This window comes from Larus michahellis, chromosome 3, assembly GCF_964199755.1.
Source record: "Larus michahellis chromosome 3, bLarMic1.1, whole genome shotgun sequence".
Lineage (NCBI taxonomy): Eukaryota > Metazoa > Chordata > Aves > Charadriiformes > Laridae > Larus > Larus michahellis.
The window spans coordinates 115999121-116018200 of record NC_133898.1 but is presented as its reverse complement, the minus strand read 5'-3'; the positions used below and the strand labels follow the sequence as shown (position 1 = coordinate 116018200).

At 38.5% G+C, this 19080-nt stretch overlaps 1 protein-coding gene across 5 annotated transcripts in view; it reads left to right on the top strand.

Moving 5' to 3' along the window:
• Positions 1–19080, top strand: part of ROCK2 (Rho associated coiled-coil containing protein kinase 2) — a 100130-nt gene that overhangs the window by 32859 nt on the left and 48191 nt on the right. For all 5 annotated transcript variants that reach the window (XM_074581854.1, XM_074581850.1, XM_074581853.1 and 2 more), the window contains one exon: positions 12256–12337. In XM_074581854.1, coding sequence (XP_074437955.1) covers positions 12256–12337 — 82 coding nt within the window. The remainder of the gene's footprint in view (positions 1–12255; positions 12338–19080) is intronic.

The window sequence follows — 19080 nt, the reverse complement described above, 5'->3', positions numbered from 1 at the left end:
TATGGAACTATTATTCTAGTGAATCCCTAGAGGCAGATGCATTGAGTTTCAGCAGAAATCACCAGAAAAGTTCCTGGTTTGCTTTAAAACCTAGAATGTCATATTAATAGCCCTGACACAGGAATTGGAATTGAAATGTTCTTTTACTTATTTAAACATTTTTTAAATATTTACATATTTTAGCATATTTACATGTAGGCTTATTTTGTGGGAAAATTCATTACCTGTTTGAGAGACAAAATTAATAATAAATTTGACTGCAATCTAGGGTCATCAATGAAGTTTGCTTCTAGGGTGCATGTTGGACTGTGGAATAGTGTATCGCAATGCGTTTATTTGAAACTCCAAATGCATATAATGTTAGTTATGAAATGGAAAGTATTCTATGTGAACACACTGTTCTACTAAAAAAACCTAAAAAGCATTTCTTCAAATGGATTCCATAAATTTTTTTCAAGTTGTATGCCCTTTTTTGTCAATAATAGAGAAGGTCTGTATTAGCTAAGATTGTGAACAGATATAACTACTTTAAAGAATGTCAGTTAGACTTAAAAATATGACACTCGTATTTCAAGAAAATACCGTATGCTTTACTAATTAAATAAATGATAATGATTGTAAATAATTTTCTTTACTGTCAAATCCATTTCTGTGAGAAAAGCATTTTTTAGGCTGCTTAGCTTTTTTAAATTAAAAAGTAATCTTCTTACCAATCAGTAATACGCATGTATTATTGCAAAGGTAAAAACTTGTTTTCCTGATATTGATACTATTTTGCCCCATTTATTTTATATAGTGGTGATTGGTATTAATGGATATTTATATCCATTTTGTTTAAATTCCATTCATTTTCCTCCAGTGTCATTAGATATCTACTCATGCAAAGATAATCTTAAAATAATTATTTTGTCTATATTACTAGGCAGTAGACCAAGAGCAGTTTAAGATTGAAAAAGGTCTTTTGACTTATCATTTTTTAAAATTAATTTTTAACCCATATTGGTTTCTTTTCCATGTCTATTTAATCTTCCCTGCGTTCTCTTGCCTACAATCTCCCTTTCTTCCAACAATGAGTTTCACAGCTATTGACCTTTCCAGAAATTGTCCACAAAACACATCCCTGTGTTAATATGTGAACAGCAGCTAAGTGGTAGGACTGTCTCTGCTTTGACTGTTTCTATTTGACTTGAATTTTTTGTCCCCTGGAGTAGAAACAGTGCCTTTTTCTGGTAGCACATATAGCACATCCTGATACCGAATGGGTTGGTCTTGATATCTGGACCTTAAAAAAAAATAAATCAATCTGTGGCAATAAGTGTTCTGCATTTCTCCATGCTGTATCCAAATTCTGTACTCCAAAGTTAGATGTGGTTTTGATTGCTTTGGTTTTATTCATCACGTTAATTGGAAATCGGCTCATAGAATTATGGGGGAGTACAGCGCTTGTATTTTAAAGAAATACGTGGTGCAGCTGATTAGAATGTGCTGCTGACATCTAATTTGAAGTTAGGCAGGAGATGACATGATAGGCACCTATTTATTGGGTTAGAAACGTTCTAAAGAGTGATTTTAAACAATTGCTGATATTTTTAGTACAGGGAAATTTTGTAGTCATTTGTTCTGAATCAGTGATGAGAAAAAACAAGTCCTTTTATTACTTCTCCTCACCTAAAAGCATGATTGACTAGGATGCTAGATAGTATCTTGATTTTCCTTTCAAGCTTTGTTGTTCGCAATTCCAGTTACTGTAAAACAGATTGTTACAATTTTTATTATTTACTCTAATACATATTCTTTTTTAGTAACTAGATTGTGTTCTTGCATCTTATTTGTCCAAGACTGCTAAATGGATTAGTAAAAATATATAATATAATGCAACTATTTGCATTATGTGAAGGAATATATAAGAAATATATTTATCCAAAGATAAGCTCCCAGTGGAATAGAGGGATAAATTACTCTGATAGTGCAACATACAATGGCTCGTTGCTGAAACTAATTCACAGGCTGAACTGTTTGAAGGTACAAAAAGATAAATAGAATAATTTTCATGATGGAGAAGCAGGACTCTTATTTAATATGAAACGAGGGTAGCCTTGTGGTTAAAACATGGTTTTAAGAATAGACTGTACATCTACCTCCTACCCCAACCCCAGATGAGCTCCCTGACCCTTTATCTGTGTTCCTGGTGTTACCTCCGATTCCTGCAGCTGCAGCCTTTGAAAGCCCTGATTAGGAAAAGAGAAATGAGTGAGAAGCGGTGTCTTGCATGTGGATTTTTATGAAGCAGCAGGTAATTCCACTTTTTCAGGGTGTCAAGAGAAACAATTCCAGGCACGGGTTTGTTTTCTGTGCATTTTTAGATAGTCTTTTTGCAGTTCTAATGCTTGTACTATTCTGTGTGATTGTTTGAGAAATCCTCATCTGAACTGATGCGTAAATGGCTTGCTGCGGGAAAGCAGCAGTCAAAATTACCTGGCTGCTTTTGCTGTCTTGCTAAGAAGCTAAGCTTGCTATTAAAGGCCTTGAAGAATTCCAATGAATCTCTAGTGTTATTTTAACAGGTTTGCAATACTGAGCTTTGGTGTGCATTGATTTTTTTTTTTTTTTGAAAGCAATATGAATTCTAAAATCAAAAGTAGCTAAAGAACCTGGAAATGTACAGTGACTTCAGATGAAAGCAGATGATGCTGAGCTACTGAATTTTCCATGGCTACAGCGATAACCAGCGAGATGTGCAAGACCAGTTTTATATTATTAGGGCTTAAGGAGAAAATAGCAACGACTGATTTGGAGGAGAAAATGTGCTTTTTTGTAATGGTTAAGTGTTAATACATTGGTTTCTTTAAAGTTAATAATATTTTAGAGATTAAGTTGTATATTCACAGCTGCTGGCTCACTCCTCTTTCTCAGTCCTCCCTCTTTGGCTTAATTTACTGCTTTTGTGTGTTTCTTCAACTAATATATGAAGAGTTTCCAGATAGGCTTGGAAGGAATTTTAGAGATCGCTAGTTAAGGCCTCTTCCCAGAGGCAGGATCCAAGCTGGATCTGCTGTAATAAATATTTCTCTAACTTGTGAATCTCTTGTGAAGGTGATTTCCTAGCTTCATTGGGTAGGTATATTACGTCGATTCTTTGCTACTGCTATTTAGAATTTTTTTCCTATTTTGTAACCTAAATATTTGGTCCTAATTCAGCTAATTTTTTATGCTGTGTCTAGGGATGTGAGGAGGTATCCATCATTGTCACTCAAAACAGCTTTTTATATTCTGAGAGAAGATGTCCTGTATCCTCTTGGACTAACCTTTTTAAAAACTAAAGTCTCTGGGCTTGACAGTCTTCCCTAGCACAAACTGCTTATCACTTCCCTGCTCTTGTTAACTTCCCTTCAATTCTTTTCCAGCTTGTCTTTTGCAATCCTTTGTATAGGGATTCACAAAGCTGGACACAATATTCCGGTTTAGGCTATAACAACATCAGCAAATGATTTCTGATCTTTATTTACAAAAGAACCATAGCTCCGTGAGGTCTTATACAATGCACCTCCTGTTTATGCATCCTAGATTGGACTTCTGGTTTGCTAAAACCCTGCGTCTTTTTCTGTTATCTTCCTGTTTATTTATTGTTCCCATTTTTATGTTTTATGCATTTAATTTCTTTCAAAAGCGTATTTTGGTGAAGATTTTTTCCCCCCTTTTTTGTGCTTATCCTTTAATGTATATCTGATCGTATTTTTTTTGGATTTTTTCCTTCATTTTGAAATGATTTTAAATGCAGCAAAAAGCGTGTGCTCAGAACTCTGAGCTTGGTATCATTTCCTGATTTCTATTTGTTCTTAATAGAGAAGTTCCTTGTTCTGTTGCTTTATTGTGGTAATGAAAATATTCTATATAACTGGAGCAGGACAAACCCAGGGGATTTTCTTTTTGACACACTTTCCCAAGTCCTGGTAATTACAAAACTTCTGATAATTAACTTTTGAATATTTTCTCTGTGATTTCCTATACAGTATTTTTTTTACTTTGCTAATGCGAATGGTGAGTCTTGTGTTTTATTCCTGTGTTACGATGCTTTGCTTTATTGATTACATCCTATCTTCTGCCAGAAATGAGTTACATGACACTATTTTATTTTTGAGAATACAGAAAAACTTAATCCCTGGATTTTACATGTTAATTTTCTCGGTGTTTACAAATTGGTTAACATCTTGTTCTAACTCCCTCTCCCCAAGTATTCTGATCTGTAGTTTGGAAAGCCCTTCCCCTTCTAATGGTAGTGCTTTGATTTGCCCTGTTCTGACCTGATGAACTCTCCTGTTCTCCTGAGTTCTCAAAGAAAATTGATGAAGACAGTCTCCTTAAATATTTTAGAGTGGATTTCAGTTGATCTTGCTATCCTCAGCACATTTCTCCATGAGTAGTGATTTTCTTGAGGATTTTTTTTCCTCCTTATCTCTTGTAAATATGTCCAGATAAGTATGTTAAAAAAAAAAAAAAATGTTGGAGAAAGTATGGAAGACTTAAGCCTTCTGTGCATTCTTTGCCTTTCTTAACTCTTAATGGACTTTAATCACTCTTATATAAAGTATCTTCCATTATCTCTTCTTGTCCCTTGTAAACTACAACTCATTATGCACCTTTGCCTTTCTGATCTCTATTGTCATGCTTCTGCTGTTCCATAGCATTACTCCCTAATTTTCTTCTTGTTGCATCTTGAACAATTTTGTGATTATTCTTTTGTTAGTGTTTAAGGATGAAGCTATTTTTTGTCTGTTACTATCCTATCGTTATATTGGAACAGTTGGACCCTGTGCCTTTCAAATAGCAAGGTAGCATAAAACCATTAAAATATGCATGTAGGATGTAGCACATGAGATGTTGGTCCTTGAGGAGTATTGCTTTTACGATGAAGAAAAATTTGCATTTATTCAATAGCTGACAACATTAAAATCATTTCTGTCATTTAGATGATTTCAATATGTGTTTACCTTCATATACAGAAATCAGATTGTAAGTAAAACCTTGTTAAGTATCTACATAGTTACTTCTGGACAGCAGCTGCTTATAGGTATCAGAACTGTATATACCTAATACTATTAAAACTTAAATCTGTTAATTAATGTAGAACTATTAAAGAACTTCTAGAATAGCAAGACCTCCCAACAGTAAGTGTGGGCTGCATTATCATGCCCTGAATTATTCCTTCATGTACTAATGACACTTAAGTAAGAGAAAAATGAATTGCAACATATCCTAATGATCACAGAGTAGGATAAGCTTGGGAAAATGGTGTATTTACCTTGCATATGACCTTTGAGTTGTTTATCATATTGTACGCTCTTGCTGAGCTGTTAGCCTTTATCCAAAGGTAACTTCTGTGATCTGGAAAGAAGTAGTTGCTCAGGAAAGACCAGAATTAATTAAGGGTCCATTTGGCATATGGAAGACTATAGTGAGGGTTTAATCCTGGTGAAGAGTCATTAGATGGTCAGTTCCTGGGTGCATGGGTTTAGGAAGTTCTGCCTTAAAAAAGATGTAGGTCAAACTAGAAAAATGTAATCTGAAGTTACAGATATTTCTATCCTTACTTTCCATTGCAGCATATTTTATTAAATTTTATTTGAGGATTTGGAAGGGGAAAGGAATAGTGTTTTGGTTTTCTTATATGTAATAGTTTAGTGAAGTTTTCATAGACTCACGTGGGTTTGGGTTGGAAGGGACCTTGAAAGATCATCTAGTCCAATCCCTCTGCCGTGGCAGGGACATTTTTCACAAGATCAGGCTTCTTACATTTTCCAGTTACTGCAGGATTATGAACTGTTTCTTGGAGCTACTGATACCTCTTCTGTTCAGCTGTCTTTACTTTTTGTTCTTGAGTTTTACTTTCTGCTCATCATGAAAGTGAGGAATAAATTGAAGGAGCCAAAGCTGTTGTGACATCCTGTGGAGTTTACATGTACATATCAGTGTTAGACAGGTTCAAATATCTATTTTAATTTCAGAAAATGGTATCGGCACAGCGTGGTTTGATTTGGTGAAGGCTTCAGTGGGATTGCTTGGAATTAACATTGAGCTTGCTATTTAGAAGCTACCATTATTTTTTCTTATTACTGCCCCTTTTGTGAGAGAAGACCATAAACATTTAGTTCTTGTATCTCCTGAACTTTTCTTGCCTGATTTTTCTTCAATTCATTCAGGTCTGCAACAGTACAAGCTGCTCGCTGGGAAAGCCAGGTTCCATGTTGTCCCTAAAGGCGGTGGCTGCGGCCAGAGTGACGAGGAACTTTTCTCCTGGTGTAGGAGGGTGTTGCAAAAATATCAAGTTTGGACGTTTCTCTTGGAAAACAATCTGTGGAGAACATTTTAGCACATTTGCCATTAGCAAAAGGGTTTTGATGGGGGCAGAGCTGTCTTTGCCAATGGTGCGTTTGTTTGGAAGCTGCTATTTCTGGCCTGTTAGCTTCTGAGCCTTTTGTAACAGCAGAAAGAGGAAGCGAACAGTGAAATCACTTTAATAACATATTTCCTGGTTGAAGTGACTTATCTGTGAGGCCTAGACAGAGGAGATGTCATTTCCTGGATTACTTCTTTTCAGTTTGAACAGTCTTTTTTACTGTCTTATCTTTTGACCCAGCTTCTTAATTGAAGTGCAATTTTCGTGTTAAGTAATGTAAACTAGGCCTTTTAATGAAAATGTAAAGCTTTAAGGAAACACCTTTTCACAAAATGCTAATGTGCAAGACAAGTCTTTCATAAACTACATGTTGATATGAACTTGAAATCCCTTACCTTAAAATTATGTTCAAGAGCTTGAAATCTTGTCTTTAAAAGAGTATGATAATAAGGTTTGTTCACAGGGATAAAAAAAAAAAAAATTGACGCTCTTTCTATTCCTCATGATGCTGCTACTAATCACCACCCTGACGCCAGCTGTAGCTGACTGTCCTGAAGAGTTAGGACACTTCCAAATCGTTAAGAATAGGCAGCTGCTCTGTCCTCAAATTTCAGTTCATTAATAGCTGCTTGCGAAAATTGTTACCAGAAGTCCATGAAAAGGAGACCGAAAGAGCTAATATAAAAATTAGCTGCAAATATGATTCTTTAGTTTTTATAGCCCACAAAAGGGCTGTGGAATTGGAATGACACGGGGGGGAAAAAACAGTGACATCTGAAATTACAATATACAGCTCAGTTTAAATTGGAAGTTATGGTTGTTTTGGACCTTGTAATCCTACTTTACTAAAATGTCTGTTAGGGATGATAACTTTATTCTTTTCCCTGACTTTGTGCATAAGATATAAGTAGAGCATAGTATAAATGTTTTACTTGGTCAACCTCTAGAATACCTTTCCATGAAAAGCATTAAAATATCAGGTGTGGTCTCACCTTTCTTCCCCCCCAAAAATATGCCTTATTGGTTTGTGTTAGCAGAGTGCTTTTACATCTCCCTTAAAATGTCTATCCGGTTGTTAGTCATCATTAAAATATAGTTTCAATAGATATGAAAGATGAATGTAAAAGGAGTGATAAATAAAGCAGTAGACTGTGAAGAGAGAAACAGAGTAAGAAGGTGCTCAGAGCCCTGGAGAACTAGTTTCTATTTTTGAATATGTACGGTAGAAACAAGAACTGTAATTCATCAGTAAAAATATGCTCAGGACCAATTGTGAAACTCTAATCACATTAAGGGATTCTAAAGAGTAAGAATGACTCTTATTTTGCTACTGTAAACTACACTCATATGTTAATGCAGTTATACCGCAAATATATTAATCAAAGCATAGCTTCAAGTCACATTCAGTGTTGGACTGTGTAGTTTGCTGTGTGCAAACTACCAGCAAATTGGACCTGAGTTTGTTACCATTGTGCTGGGTAAAATCTTAAAAGATGGCCCAGCTGTTCTCCATCAGGCAACTCCGTATGGTCCTTTTTTACATGTTGCAAGATGAAGATCCGTATTTCTGCTGACACACTGTGCTACAGAATGAGATATCCTTTTTTGGAAGGCAGTGTTTGCTAAATAAAGAGTTTAGTATTACAGATTCTATTACGTTATTTTACAGGAAGTCACCTCAAGTCAGTGTAGTTTCCGCGGGATTTGTCCAGGTTATTGGGAAGTTCCTGTGCGATTCAGGCAATGACTAATCCAGAATTTAACAACTTTGTTACTTTGTTTTAGTTTTATTGTGTCTTTTCTAAGAATATCATCAAATTTTAAGGATAGGTACTAAGTCTTCTGTCCCTCTGAAGACGAGTATGATGTCCCACTGCATCACTCCTTTATCCACAGTGGGTCTTGCAGGAACAGTTATGGTTGAGACTGAAATAATGCCTATAAATGTTGTTCTTAAAGTAACTAACAGTTGATAGTGTGTCTTCTTCATTGACTTCCCTTTTTGCTTATTAACAGTGCTTTATGTTTTGGTTTTTTTTTTAAGGAAGTTCTAAAATGTGATATATAGGACCTTTATGACACAGTTCATGTTACATAGATTCAGGAGTAAAATTCTACTTTTTCTCTATGCGGCATTGGAAATATTGTAGGTGCTACATTACAGAATGGTTGAGATTGGCAAGGACCTCTAGAGATCACTTCGACCAACACCCCTGCTCAACGCAGGACCAGCTAGAGTAGGTTGCCCGGGACCGCATCCAGTCAGGTTTTGAATATCTCCACTGATGGGGAAGTCCACAACCTCTCTGGGCAACCTGCTCCAGCGCTTGACCACCCTCACAGGGAAAAAAGTGTTTTCTTGTGTTCAGTTGGAATTTCATACTTTTTACCTTGTGCCCATTGTCTCTTGTCCTGTCAGTGTGCACTACTTTATCTTCATGTCTTCCCATTAGGTGCTCATACATATTTATGAGATCCCCTGCTTTGAGTCTTCTCTTCTCCAGGCTGAAGAGTCCCAGCTCTCTGAGCCTCTCCTCTTACGAGAGATGCTCCAGTGCCTTAATCTTCATGGCCCTTTGCTGGACTTGCTCCAGTAAGTCCCTGCCTTTCTTAGTTTAGGGAGTCCAGGACTGGACACTGCATTCCAGGTGTGGCCTCACCAGTGCTGAGTAGAGAGGAAGGATCACCTCCCTTTACCTGCTGACAATGCCTTCCCTAGTGCAGCACAGGATGCTGTTGGCCGTTTTTTCCTGTGGGGGTGCATTACTGGGTCATGGTCAGCTTGTTGTCCACCAGGACCCTCTGGTTCTTCTTTGCAAAGCTGCTTTCCAGCTTGTCAGGCCCCAGGTTGTACCTGGTGTCTGGGGTTATTCCTCCCCAGATGCAGGACTTGGCATTTCCCCTTGTTCAACTTTGTGATGTTCCTCTCTGTGCAGCTCTCCAGCCTGTTGAGGTCCCTTTGAATGGCAGCACAATCCTTTGCTGTGTCAGCCACTCCCCCCAGTTTTGTATTGCTGCAGGGCACAGCAGGTGTAATGAAGAGGGTAAACTACCGGCCTCATTGTTGAGTGCTGGGGTGCACTACTAGTGACTAGCTTCTGACTGGACTTTGTGACACTGATCACAATCTTCTGGGCCTAGTCTTTCAGGCAGTTTTTAATCCACTTCATTCATCTAACCCATACTTTGTCACCTTGTCTATCAGGATGTTATGAAGGACAGTATCAAAAGTCTTAACAATATTGAGGTAAACAGGATCCTCTGATCTCTCCTTGTTCACCACTGTAGTCACTTAATCGTAGAAGGCTATCAGCTTGCCAAGCATGACAGCACCTTCGTAAATCCATGCTGACGACTCCCAGTGCCATCTTGTTCTCTGTGTGTTTGGAAATGGTTTTCAGGAGCATTTTCTCCATCACCTTCTAGGCACTGAGGTAAAGCTGGCCCGCCTGCAGTTCTCTGAATCTTCCTCCTTGTTGTTCTTGAAGACAGGAGTGATGTTTGCCCTTTTCCAGTCTTCAGGCACCTCTCCCAGTTGCCATTATCTTTCGAAGACTGAGAGTGGCCTCTTAATGGCATCAGCCAGCTCCCTCAGCACTCACGGGTGGATCCCATCAGGGCCCACGAACTGCTGCATGTCCAGTTTGTTTCAGTGCTCCTGGTCCAGGAGCACTCAGTCTTGGCACCTGGTCCTCCTTCACCAAGTCTTCTGAGCTCCAGACTTTTCCTCTGGTCTGAGGTGCCTGGGATTCCTGAAGGCTGGTTTTACCAGTAAAGGCTGAGGCAAAGAAGGCATTGGGTACCTTGCATGTCCTTTGTTACCAGCTCCCCTGCCCTATTCAGCAGCTTTCCCACGTATTCCCTAGTCTTCCTTTTGTTGCTTATGTACTTGCAGAACCCTTTCTTGATGCCCTTCACATCCTTCACCAGATTCACCTCTGGGTCAGCCCTGGCTTTCCTAACCCTATCCCTGCACAATCGGTTGTCCTCCTCCTGGGTCACTTGCCCCTTCTTCCACCTCTTCTGTGCTTCCTTTTCATGTCTGAGTTCAGTGAGGAGCTCCTGACTTATTCATGCAGGCCTCCTGCCGCCTTTGCTTGATTTCCTGTTTCTTGGGATGGACCTCTTTGAATTTTCACCTTTTTTTGAGTTTTATGCTTTATGCAGTGTTTTAATGCGTCTGTGTGGCTCTGATGTTTTATAATAGTTATGTCAAATATAATAAATGTAATACTCTTGTAATGGGTGATCCTAGTGAGATGCTAATAATGTTTTTCTATCAATTTAAAACAAATAGTAAGGCAAGCTTCTGTGTAGGAGATTGCGCAAATGCACCTGGGGTTATTCCTGCCCAGGTGCAGGACGTGGCATTTCCCCTTGTTGAACTGTGTGATACTCTCTCTCCACTTCTCCAGCCTGTCAAGAATGGCTTCGAATGGGTATTTCTTGAGCAAGTTCTGTTTTCCATGTGGTCTAATGGCTGCTATTCATGCTTCCCAAGACACTTTCATTTGTTAGGAGTTAAAAAAAACCAAAAAACAAAAAGGCAATTGAATCTCTTAATTTTGAAAATGTTGTTAATCATTAATGGGTTTTTTGTGGTGAAAAGTGATGTCTCCACAGATGAGGTAGACTTATCTCTGGGTGTGTATTTAGGACAATCTGGCATTCAGAAGGTATTTGATAATCTTGGGTGTTGCCTTTAACTCTATCCAAGTAGATATATTATTAGAATGAGTATAATAATTTTATTGAGATTTGCTCAGAAATGATCCCTTCCCAGATACATTAAGAAAATAAACACAAAATCTTCAGGTTCTTAGCTATAGCCTCAGTTATTAAGAAGACTGAAAAGCTGTCTAGTTCTATTGGCTGCCTATTAACAAAAGTGATGTGGTCTCTGCCTTAAATCTGTGTGATGCCCTGTCGAGGCTCAAAAACCTGAAGAAACAATCTCCGGATTTTGTTCTTAGAGCAATGAGCAAAACTACCGGTTCAGGCAGAACACTGCAGATGCTGAGTATGAATGGCGTCTCTGTCTCCATTTAGTATCTGAAACTAATTTTTATTTTTGTTTGTCCTTCTGTAACTGGAAAGGGCTGTGTGTTTTGAAGAGTAATTTTTTTTAAGTTTTTCTAGGTTGCTGAAAGGTGGAATTGAGTTGAGTCTTGTAACAGGCGTTTCAAATACTATTTTTAGTTAGATGTTGGTGATCTCATCCCTTGCCATTTTAAGAGGTCTCAATTGTTCTCTACAGAGACATTGATAATTGGTAGCAGAACGGCATGTAGACCTCTGGCTTGTCTTCTGTTGAGACACTTCGAAAAAGTAATCTGGTCTTGTGAGCTTGAATTGTGTGGTGAATTATCTTAACTTTAGGTCACGTCTTGCTTCCAAGAAGAAAAATATGCGGTTGGTTTTTGAATATCCAGAATGAGAAGGTAGAGAGAATGTGATGAAAGCAATAATACGGATAATACAAACATAAAGTTTTTTTAATATGCAGGAAAAGTGTAATGGAAATAAGAAAAGCAGATTGACTGAACTAAGTATTTTAAATCAGTGTTTAATGAGTAAGATTACTGGTCAAGATTAAAACTACCACTCCAGTTTAAGTCCCAGTGCCACTAATCAGTGGTAAAGTATCTGTACTGTTTATAGACCAACTTGGAGCCAGTCACTGTGTTTTAGCTCCTTTGCGGTGACTGGTTTATAAACATCCTTGAGAGCTTGTTTGATTTGCCTACTAGGAATGTAATGCATGCTTGAATAATACATAATCCATCTCAGCGTAGTAGTTTTAAAAAAAGTTGTTAGTTATGATTTTAGAACTCAATTAACTTATTTTTGTTTCTTCTCAGGATGGCTTGAATTCTTTGGTCCTTGATCTGGATTATCCAGCGCTGAGGAAGAACAAGAACATTGATAACTTCCTAAATAGATGTAAGTTGCAAGTGGCCCTTAAACAATGACATTGTTGTGATCTCAGTCATGGGAAGATGAGTGGTCAGAAATGCATTGCTGATTTTCATTTTACTAATTTTTACAACTCTGAGCTTCTATATTCAGAAGGCTTTGGAGGACCATTGATTACTGAGAATTTTCATTTTGGGGAGTCATTGTATTGCTGAAAATATGTTGGAATATACCAGCTGTAGATTGTAATTTTTCCAACTACAGTTGAAAAAATCCCTTTATGTTATTTTTTTATCTTAAGTATGCCCAGTGATGTAATTTGCAAAGCATATCCCTGTTATTATGTAATTATTATTATTAGAAATTAATTACTCAAAATGTCAACACTGTATATACAGTCTTATTTAATCTAACAGAGAAGCCTTCTGTTGATTTTAAAAACTAAATTATTATACCTTGAAATCTCTTGGTGCATTTTTGGACCTTTGTTGTAAATGTTTGTGATTCTCCCCAAATTAATTATAGGCAGGATCTTGGAGTTTATTGAGCATATGAAAATGGAAGATTTAGATGAGAGTAGCTCTGTTTTGTCTTCTTAAAGTGTTTTCTATCCATGTATACAAACAACATTTTTTTTTTTGTGTAAAAATCGGGTAGTATTTGCTTTAAAATGTAAGTTGCAGTGAGTAAGCCTTCTTGGAACAACTGTGCTTTGTGGTGAGCTTATTTTGAGATACTATTTTTTTAAAAAGAAACAAAACTTTTCTATTGCGTATATCAAGGTTACTGCAGATGCAGTCTTACCAGCAACTTTTCTTCTGATTCTTTACTGGTAAGAGCTGTGTGTGCCTGCCCACCGTTGCTCTGGGGTCCACTTGAATATCCACTCATGCTCCTCAGTTAAATGGTGGCCGGTGTAGTCACTTGTGGTGAGTTCTTATGTTTGGAATTCAGCGCTTCTCCGTGAGGTTTAGCAGAGCTCCGTAGCTGGGCATACAGCTTTACGGTGGCCAGTAAAGTCTCATTTAGAAAAGTCAGTGAAAACAGAATAAATAAGAAACAGCAGATTAGGAGGGACGTAGCTTGAGATTTTTGTGTTTGAGTTCAAAGGTATTCAAGCAGTTATTTATGAAAGAAAGGGTCAGAAACAGCATTTTAAGTAATTTTTGTTACCTCCAACTGTGCATGGTAAGTGTGATGTGAGGGCAAAGCCCTATGTACAGCAAATGTGAAAATTATGTAAATGACAGTATCATAACTTTTATGAGCTGTTCAGATTTGCCTTTACATTAAAATACTATTTTTGCACTAGGGCAAAATTGGAAGCCTTTTTCTGATCAGAAGACCAGTGGCTTATGGAATCTAGCTATTAAAAATAGCAATTATGGGAAAACAATTTAACCTTGGGAAGAATTTTTTGGGTTTTTTTTCCTGTAGCCCATGAACATTCTTGCTGGCTGTCTTCCCTTTTCTGAAGGCTGTTGCTCCTTCTCCTACTCCAGCTTCTTTCTTATTGTTGTAGTAAATATTACTAAGCATCTGATGCGGCCTGCAGGCTCCCAGCAATGTCAGAAACCCAAAAATATACTCCACTTCACAATTTTATTATTGCTTTTTTTTTTTAAATCAGATGACACTTTATAGTTGAAATAGGCAGACTCTAGTTAAAAAAAATTCTGGGATGTGTTACAAAAAAATTCACTGTAGTTAAAGAAGAGTTTTCACCTGTTGAACTGCAAAAAAAAAAAAAAGGGCATTTAAGAGCTGACTATTTTGGCTCACATGTCGTGAGGCCGTGCATCTCTCTCAAGAATCACCCATGTAACCCCTCTCCTGTTTCCACACTGCCTGAGAGAGAAAGAAAAATAGTGCTGCATAGCTTCTGTGATTTACACTTTAAAAAAAAAAAAATTTCTGAAATAAGACTTTTGTAAACATTTGAAGCTGGTAATGTTTCAGCATTGCAACTGCATTAGTCCTGCCACAGCAATTTGTTTCAAAGTCCTTTCCGACATAGGTGTTTGTGTGGTTTGTTATGAACCAGATTGAGGAACTGCGCAGAATTAATGCAAAGAGTGGGGTCCTTGGTTTGTCGGTTTCTTCGTGTTAAAACCACTCAGGCAAAAGAGAAGCAAAGACCAGTTTCTGACTTTCATTTTGCTTCACTGATATTTGTGCCAGGACAAAGGGAGCTGCTCGGGTGCAGGAAAAAACAGGAGGACAATTGGGTTCTTACTGGCATTGCCATTTTATGTGATTTAAAGTTGCTGAACCCCATAGCCCATGTCTCTTCAGAAACTGTTCTGAGAGTAGCAATTATCAGTGGAAAGGAAGAGCGTACACGTGCTGGCTGAAGCCTCTTGCTACCTTGAACTTGGAAGAAGAGTTGGGGATTGTATTGAGAATTTATGGAACAGTAAGTTGTTTCTCTCTTAGGTTTAGGGAACAGCGAGTTCTTGTCTCTTCTGATTTTTCTCAGCATCTGAAGAGCTGTAGCAAATGCCTAGATGAGAATTATTATCCAAAAGGTTCTGACAGACCTTGGTGAGCGGTTGGTGCGGGGAGCCTGGAGCTTGCGTCCCTCCTCAAGGCTTCCTGAGGCAACCGTGGGAAGGTGGTGGGGCTGTCCTCGGAGTTAGCACTCGGTACTGCAAAGTGAAGCAGCTGAGGCGGGGTTGTTGCTTACGATTGTTTTAATCTATATTACACAAATCTTCAAAAGTTGTGGAGAACACTGCAATAATCATCACACTTGCAGTCAATTTCATCACTTAATTCTTCCACAATAACACTTTGAGAAGGAAATATGTATTTTTTCTGCCATATTCCCAGGAGTGTGGATACACCCTGCTTTAGATCTACTGCAAGTCATTGCTAATCAGGTTAATGTTTTATTAATAGCTTATTTTAATTTAAAACTTAAATAGTTTGTGTCTCAGCTGAGACGGTAATTGATATTTAGCTCAACTCCTAGTTTCAAGCTAAAACTCAAATGTCTTAACTCATTTCACAAAGCTACAATTTATTAGTTGCCCGTACCATAGTAGTTTGGTATACCCTGTTTCCGTGACTACTCTGCAGAAGCAGCATCTTCATGTGTTTAATATGCAAGAAACCTTTTCATTGCCTGCTTTCCCTTACTCTTCTGATTTCTTACCACTTTCTTTAAGGCACTGAACCAAAGTAGAGCATGTATTTATTAGAAGAGGCACACAGAGTATCTCATATATTACTACCATTCGTTTTTAGTCTTCTGTATTGCTTTAATCAACTCTTAGGATTCTGGTTAAATTGCTGCTTTTTTCGAGTGTGCATGGGACAGGAAAGTGTAACCTAATATTTATTTCCCAAAACAATGAGAGGAATCTCATAGTCCTCTGAGAGCAAAAACTGGCTTGCTTATTTTACAAAAGAAGCTTGAGCTTTCCAGCATGGGCTTGGTATAACAGATCTTTCTTGGTGTCTTGTCTTTTCCTCTTCTGTCATCTAGGCTGTGACAACAGGTTGAGTCAATGCTTGCAAGTCCCTTTTTCTGCCATCTGAGATTTGCCAAGTGTTGAATCATGTCTTAGTGGCTTGTGCCTTTTTTGGTGGTATCCCATGCAGGTACTACATAGCCTGTTAGCTGCTTTAACTTCTGGGAGCAGATAATTAAGCAACAGTTTTAAACAACAGTTAAAAATATTTCCTCATTTATAATCTTATCAGCAGGAATAGAAGGGCATGAAGAATGGATTTTGAGGAAGTCCAAACAGCAGCACAGGGAGTCGTGCCATCAACAGGCCTGGTACCATCCAGAAGCCTTGCCTCCCTAAATGGATTGATGACTTCCTATGCATTATCCAGCATCACTCGAAAATTGGAAACCTCCATTCTTAAAATGTTTGCTGACATTTTGGAAGTTGTCAAACTTCTAGAGCGTAATAGCAATGGACGTATTTACAGTAGAAGGAACGTTTAGCACAGGTGTGTCACTTATGCAGCAGCTTTGCCAACCCCCCAAATAAACTTCCTCGGAAGTTGCTTTTGACATTTTCCTCTCCAAGCAGACACTGCTTACTTAGAAGATTTATCTTTTAATCTTAACTTCTTGCAAAAATAATAGTTCTGGTTCCTTCCCTTACATTTTGTTGTGTTGCTTGCAGTTGCTGAATCATGTGCCGGCCATGTGATTACCAACAGAAATGCGCTCCCTGGTACGGTGTTAATGCCTACCATGACTGTGATTCTCTGTGCTCCACGCTTCCTGGCAGTGACACAGACGAAATGTCAGATGCTAAGAAGAATCTTAGAAATATAATGCACTGTAGAACTTACATTGAGTTAAGGAGCTAATTGCCCCTCTGGTTTTCTCTTTGCTTCTTGAAGGCCACTCCTTGCCAGGCCTTTGCAGACATCTCAGCAGGTTGGGCTCTGGTTCCATTCTTAATGATGCTGTTTGGTAAGAGTAGCTGTGGGAGAGGTATCAAATAAGAAACTTTTCCCAAGAAGAGCATGAATTAGAGCCACAGTTTTTAGATGCCTTAGATATATAAACAAGTTGTATGTCAGCGTTATTAACCACTTTTCCATTTGGATTCGTTATAGATACAAAGCAATTCAGTTCTGCCATCAGGCTTACTTTCATTAACTCAGGATGTGTCCTCTGCAAGTCAGAGGACTGCCGCTTTCTGTTTCCCTATCTTCCGCTCCTTTCGTCTATGCAAGACAAAATACTTCTTGTGTTCCTGTTTCTTTTCTCTGGAGGGGGAAGTGCTAGCCTGTCTGGAGCTATGCCTTCTAGTTTCTGCTGCTTCTGCAAGGTCTCCAGCAGCTTCTTGTTCCTCACACACCTTTGACCAGATATTATGTATGCACCCCTAATTACTTCAGTCTTTCTGTTGTGCTTTTTTGTTTGGTTTTGGGCGGGTGCGGGATTGCAGCACTTCCTGGCTGTACTTCAGTTTAACTTCTGGCCAGACTTTTGCCTAGGGCAGCAACTTTTGACTTAATGTACTCCATGGCAGCACTCATTGACTGACTGTGTCTGCTCTGTGGGGATAAAATTGTGCTCCCTTGCATTTTTATTCCCCATATATACACACCCCAGGACTGCCTGATACATGTTCTTTTTAACTTTTAAGAAAATAACCTGGATATGAACTCCCCGCCCCCCCGAAAGAGCAGAAATGCTTGGTTTTCTCTTCGTCCCCACCCCCCTTCACTCTTCTAGTCAGGTATTTATTCCATTTTCACAAGCACTTGTAACCTTCAGCCACATTCTTGCTGCCAGCTGTCAGTGACTGATCCAAACACTCTGCCCTTTCAGAAAGTGAAGCTTCATTTGTTTAAAGGTTATAGTGCCATTTTCAAGCCGTAAATCAAAAGCTGTCTTTAAACACTCTTGCTGTCCAGCATTCCTGGTCCTTCCTGTGTTAATGAAGAAACCTGAGTCACAGGTGGGGACATTCTCACATTTTAGGACTTTTACTCAAATGTCACAATATTTTTAACAGATACCATTATATTTTGGGGCTGGGGACTCCATCTAATGTCTTCCTTTAAACCTGACGTTTTTCTTCTGGTCTTCATGCTGTTGCAAATTCATGAAGCTGTAAGATACAATCTGTGGTATCTGTGCGTACAGATACCATAAATGTACAAACTCATCTGTGTGAAACCTTCTGAAAATTCAGTCCTCTACTAAAAAGGATAGTGTTGGAAAGGTCTCCTGCACCTTGAATTAGAACATGTTATGTGATACATGAACTGAATCATATGATCCAGCATGTTGCAATTATGACATTGCTTCAGGGTCTCCCTCAGCTTGCCTTGGGGCAGCCCGTTTTTTGTTACAGGTTAGTTCCATGCTTTGATTATCTGTTCTATATCTGTTAAATTTTATGACAAAATAGACGGTCTGTATGTATAACTGATACCTCCACAACACCTGCATCCCTAGATGATGATGATTATTTTAAACCAAGGTTATTAAATCTTAGCTTAAGGAGTTAGGAGGGGTGACCTCATTGCTCTCTCCAGCATCCTGGGGAGGGGAAGTGGAGCAGAAGATGCTGATCTTTTCTCTCTGGCGTCCAGTGATAGGACGCGTGGGAATGGTTCAAAGTTGCACCAGGGAAGACTGGACATTAGGAACCATTTCTTTACTGAGAGGGTGGTCAAACACTGGAACAGGCTTCCTAGAGAGGTGATCGATGCCCCAAGCCTGTCTGTGTTCAAGAGGCATTTGGGCAAGGCATTTAATTAACATGCTTTCACTTTTGGTCAGCCCTGCAGTGGTCAGGCAGTTGGACTAGATGATCATTGTAGGTCCCTTCCAACTGAAATACTCCATTTTGTTCTATTCATCTTTTAATATGGCAAATAGGATTTCTCCATCCTCAGCATTTTACAGGGATGATAAAACTAGCAAGTCCTCTGTTGGTATCTCATTTGCTTCTTCAAGTTATTGGGTTTTTCACTGCTTAGCAGCAGTGTTTAGTGCTTAAACAGTTTCACTGAAGCTGTATTAACATTGTTTGTAATTTCTGTATTACATTTCGAACGCAGAAGTATTCCTGTGAGTTTTTGACCAATAATGGAGCTATGTAAAACTACACTCTTTCAACATGTTTAAATCCCTGCCATCTCATCTCACACATCTGAAAACATTTGAAACATCTCAGAAACATTTGAAAATAAACTCAAGTGATTCCTCTCCCTGGTGAGATGTAACATTGTGTTGACACGTGTAATTGCACGTTCTCTCTGACTTGCAATGTGCTCATATT